Source organism: Argentina silus (genome assembly GCF_951799395.1).
Source record: "Argentina silus genome assembly, contig: scaffold_75, whole genome shotgun sequence".
NCBI lineage: Eukaryota > Metazoa > Chordata > Actinopteri > Argentiniformes > Argentinidae > Argentina > Argentina silus.
Genome location: NW_028152565.1, coordinates 405,472 through 411,114, shown reverse-complemented (window position 1 = coordinate 411,114; position 5,643 = coordinate 405,472). Strand labels below are relative to the sequence as shown.

Below are 5,643 nucleotides of genomic sequence, written 5' to 3'. Positions count from 1 at the left end.
TAATTAAAAAAAAAAAAAAAACACTTCGATATAGCGTAGTTTCAATGATGCATTTTATTTCACAGCTTTAGTCATCGCTTCTAAGCATATACAATAACAGTTAAAATGGTCATGTGTTTCAGGTATACCTGATGGCCTTTGCTGTGCAGTGGAACAACCGCATGGCATCACTCCGGGTTGCTGGTGGTCAGGGTCGGCAGACGTCGTGCATGGACGTGCGACAGATCCAGTGCATCAATCAGCAGGCCGAGGTTATCTTCGGCAAGGATCACATCCTGGAGCCCAACTTTGCTGCTCCAATGCCCGTCCCTGATGCGTACGAGCACCCAGACGAGGAGGAGCTCCTTGGCGTGGAGTATGCCATGTGCCAGTCCACCAGCTTCACTGCTAGGGACTACTATGTCCAGAAAGGTACAGTACTTAATCACACACTTACGCAAGGTTATCCTTAGTTATCCATAGTTTTTCATGCATATTCTAGCAATGACGACAAACATGGTATAAAGTTAAGTTTTAAAAGCAAAGAAACCGTGCATATTATTGAATGAATCCACAAGTGGTTGTTGTAACTACGCAGACACATTTGTGATTAGTACAATTACATATTTGCAGTTGAGGAAGAGCAGTCTCGTGAGGAGTCGGAGTCGGAGTCGGTTGAACAGGAACAAGGTGAAGATGAGGAGATGGCAGACGAGGGTCTTGGCATGTCTGCAGAGTCAGAGGAGGATCCTATCGACAGCGTCTGTAGGAAGCATGCCATCCTAACCCAGGCAGAACAGGTGGAGGAGGAGGATAGTCCTGCTCTGCAAGATGTGCTCATGAGCCAGAGACATCTGCATCTGCCAGGAATAGAGGAAGTGGAGACACTGGCCTTGCTGCTTCTAGAACTGGCAGACAACAGCGACCTCCACCTAGTGCCAGCCGACCTCAGGCAGAAGATCACCACCGCCGCCAGCTCTCTTCACGAGCACGACAAGACCGCCGCCCTATTCGTCAAACAGTATGAGTCCAGGTGGGGCTACACCTTGTTTGGTCGGTGCCTTGTTTGAGTCAGTGTTTCAAAGTGTTTTAGCAAGTAGAGCAATACAGTCAGCCTATTTATTTATATTGTAGTTAAAAATGCACTTTGTAGTTTAATTAAAGAATGTTCTTGTCTTTTTTTATTATTTATATTGTAGTTAAAAATGCACTTTGTAGTATTTTTTTATACAAACATGTTCTGGTCTATGTCCAATATCCGGTCCAATCTAACCTCTGTTTCAATCTAACACAATTCATTTACATACCCTTTATTGTTAGTTTATGTTCAATTAATCGGTGTTTTTGTCATGCGTGTCCTCGTGCCGTTTTTTTGTGTGCATGTCCTTGTGATGTTTGTATGTCTTTGTCAGCTCCATGTTTAACTAAATGTTTGTAAATGTTTGTCTCTCGTCATCTCACTCATGGCCTGTACCTTGACGTGGTGAGTGGGCTTTCAACTAAACAGGTCTGCCTACTTGTGTTTGTGTGTCATAAAAATAATATATCTGTGCCCCATACATGGAATCTGAGTGCATATGTAGTAAATGGAAAAATGTGCATGTTGAAACCTTTACATTGGGTTCTTTGTAAATTTTGAATGCATTTTCGTTTCACAAAATGCACTGTTCTCATGTCTTATTCAGTAACTGTTGGTGACCATCTGCGGCATTTTAGCAACCACACTCTTGCAGTTCGTTGGGACGAAACACATTCTAGTTAAAGAATAAAACTGTAATGCTATTTGGTAATTTGTGAATAACATGTTTAAGTAATAATATAAATAAAAGTATTATACAAGTATTTCAAGTATTTTGGAGTCTCTGTATGCTTGGGTTTCAGAAAAAAAGAGGAGGGTGGGACATGTCAAAAATGATTGTAGGTCAAACACCTAGAGTATAAGCTTTTGCAAATGTTTGTAAAAAAATACTTTTACCAACACCCAGTTTATTAATTATGGGCTGCATGGTAAGTAGGATGGTGGGGCATATCTCATGTCACACATCATAACACGAGGTGCAAGCATTCAGAAATGGTATGGTTTGTATGATCAGTTTCCCCTTATAAAGGGGAAATACACTATGGTATTTTTTGGTCAAAGCAATGCATCAATGGTGATCAAGTATTATAGACTACAATTTAATCTGACTCCAATAAGATGAGTAGGTTGACCTCGAATGTAGTTTATCAACTAATAACACGTGAGTAAGGCTAAGAAGGGCTACGGAGGAAAGAGATATGAATGGTGGTTTATTTAACAGTTACCAATAACCTTAAATGTAACCAAGTAAACCAAATGAAAGAAATCAAGTTACATAGGTTAAAACCAGATAAAACAGAGAAGTTGTCTTTGTGTCTTCTCCCAGACTCTGAAGTGTCAATATGCATTGCTAATTAGATTGTGCTGACTGCACCCCCTGGGTGGTCATTACAATGAGTCGTGTGAATGGCTCAGATGTCTTCCAGACAAAGTGAGAGTGCATTAAATACATTCTTACACCCTTTATAGTTCAGGCCAAAATTTTTATAATTGTACACTTTTCCACCTAAATATATAAATCTCATCAATCTACATACCTGTTTATACCTGTTTATACTGTTCATACGGCATTCCATTTTTATATTTATTCTGCTATCTACCCTATTGTTACTGTTAATACATATATACTGCTAGACTGCATTGCCTATACAGCTCATATGCTGATACACTGTTCATACTGTAACCTATTTATTCTGCTTATAATGCTACTGCTATTCATTTACTGCTTACACTGCACTACTATACTATACTGCACTACTTACTGCTCACATACTGCACTACTTGTATATACTGTTCATTGCATTTTCTGCTTTTTGCACTTCTGGTTAGACGCTAACTGCATTTCGTTGTCTCTGTACTTGTACTCTGCACAATGACAATAAAGTTGAATCTAATCTAATCTAATCATCTACATCAACTCAAACTATGCAAATAATGCAAACAACATTCAGCAGCCAAGTGGATTTCAATCAATTCTTTTCCATGACATTTCTGTAAATAGAACTTCAGGCCAGTGAACACCAGGGGGCATCCTTCTTTCTGATCAATTTTCATCCGATCCCAGGTTGAGCAATAGGGACTTGGGGGGGTCATGGGCCATTCCCAGGCAAATGCTCCTCCAAGTCCCTATTCGATCCTCAACCGACCAATGGTTATGCGCCGTTTAGTAAAGTTGATGCAGTGGTTATGCGCCGTTTAGTAAAAATGATCTCTAACCCACCAATCATTATGCGAGGAATTTCAAACGTCATCTAATTTATACGGCTCCGGCGGCCACTATCGGTGAATCTCATTTACGACGTCCCTGTTACTCAGGTAAGTTTCATCCTCTTCATCCTTTGCTAGTTAGACATTTGTTAGGCATGTATAAAGCTGTGCCGATTTTGTCAAAAGATAAAATATTGTCTGGAAATCAGCAACTGACCATACCATCGTTTGCGGGATTTGGCTTGTTAATGTGTAATGACAACGTATTGACAACCTGTCAGTAGGCTAGCTGGCTAGCGCTAGCAGCTAACGGGTCTGGTGACACGGAGTTGAGAACGAACAAACATCCCATAAAAAGTGTACCCACACACTTAGAACAACGCTTTCTTAAAGGAATAATCCATAATACGTTGCAATTATTTTGAGTTGGGGGCTATCAACAAAGTTTGCTGTCATGGTTCATCCGCCCCCCCAAGCCGTGTCATCCGCCCCCCTCCCCGCCACCAGTGTGCTGAACGAGTGGGGCCAGTTCTTGACGACAGTGGTGGTGGCAGCTGAGTCCGAGGGGTGCTACGCGCGCATGGCGAGAGGTTTCATTGCCCGGTTTCGACGTGCCAATGCTCCTGCACCAAAAGTCTTGCAGACAACTGCTGTCGGTAAGTTTAATAACAATTCCATTGAAACCTATGATGAAATTGATAATCCAAGTGATGTACATATCAGTTAACTTCATATAATTTTTTTGCAAGACACACATGGATAACACAGTTATAAAAACATGTAACACATGTACACAAAATGTTGATATAATTTCAGTGACAGCGGTTCATCCTTCCTGGAGAATCTGTTTGGTGACTGGGTGCAGAGGGGTACTGTGGTCAGACTGGACATCCGATACTGGCTGCACCGCTGGGATGCTGTTGTCATCAAACAGAGCCACGCCAAGTATGGGGTGTTCATGAGTGCCTTGGCAGGTGCGGTGCTCGCCTACAACAAGGCGGACATGATGCTCCTAGTCCAGGCGGTCAGGAGTGGCAACCAAGAGCTGTACGCCAGGTATTCGGACGAGGAGATGATGGCGTTCCTCAAGCCTCACCAGGTCAGGTTGTATGTCAGGCGCATTACCCGTGGGGTTGTGGTATGTGTGATATTGATCCATGTATGAATTTCATGAATAAGAAGCAAACATACTTGCTTATTTGTCAATATGGATTCAACTGTACTGGACTAAGGTGTCACTCAGATCTAGTTTTGAAAATAAATGTAAGATCATTAGGAGTAACGACTGATTTAACACTGTGACGGCCCGCTGGCCTGTGCCTTTCCCTTCACCATATTTAACCCTCTGTTTGTCCTCGTTGTTTCTGTGAGTGTTCCAGGTGTGCAGACTCTACCTGTGTCATGCTGTTTCCTTTGTTTTGCCTTTGCTATCTTTTGTCTTTGTCATTTGGATTTGGTGCAGACGTTTTGCCCATTTGTTTGTTTGATAATTGCACCATATGGGAAAATAAAGCCAGTTTTGTTATTGGTAAAACCTACTCCGTCCATCAGTTGTGTTACACTCATTCTAGTTGTGACAACACTCAAAGCTGAGAATATATATGTTACAGGAGACCGCTTTGGTGATTGAGTCCATCATTGCCGAGTTCAGGGGACCAGCAGGCCTTGACATTGACGGAATCCACCTGTTCAAGTCGACAGAGGCAGTTGATGCTCACTGGGCAACTGCAAGCAAGCATCTCAGTTGCATGCAGGTGGGTTAATGTCTTTGCAGTCATCGTGTGTCATTATAAAACCATTCAAACTTGTATGGCAACATTTCAAAGGACACCAGAATAAATAAGGAACTTGCAATTCGTTGTGCTTTACAGGATCCCCCTGGCATACAGCTGTATGTTTCTGTGAAGGTGGTGGTGCTGAATGGCGTTCGGCTGAACAAGCACAGGTGCCGGCGAGGCAGTAACTCTTTGGAGGGGTTGCACGCACACCTGTACAATGCCATTCCTTCACAGAGATGTGGGATTATGCCATTCCAAGTGAGTAATTAAAAAAAAAAAAAAAACACTTCGATATAGCGTAGTTTCAATGATGCATTTTATTTCACAGCTTTAGTCATCGCTTCTAAGCATATACAATAACAGTTAAAATGGTCATGTGTTTCAGGTATACCTGATGGCCTTTGCTGTGCAGTGGAACAACCGCATGGCATCACTCCGGGTTGCTGGTGGTCAGGGTCGGCAGACGTCGTGCATGGACGTGCGACAGATCCAGTGCATCAATCAGCAGGCCGAGGTTATCTTCGGCAAGGATCACATCCTGGAGCCCAACTTTGCTGCTCCAATGCCCGTCCCTGATGCGTACGAGCACCCAGACGAGGA

General features: G+C 42.5%; 1 protein-coding gene across 1 annotated transcript; it reads left to right on the top strand.

The window, feature by feature from the left end:
- The first annotated feature begins 337 nt into the window (after positions 1-337).
- On the top strand, positions 338-1,132 carry LOC310824745 (uncharacterized protein). Its single transcript, XM_083698002.1, has 2 exons — positions 338-411; positions 613-1,132. The coding sequence occupies exons 1-2, from the start codon at positions 363-365 to the stop codon at positions 1,047-1,049; spliced, it is 486 nt and encodes a 161-aa protein (XP_083554128.1). The 5' UTR covers positions 338-362; the 3' UTR covers positions 1,050-1,132.
- The last annotated feature ends 4,511 nt before the right edge of the window (positions 1,133-5,643 follow it).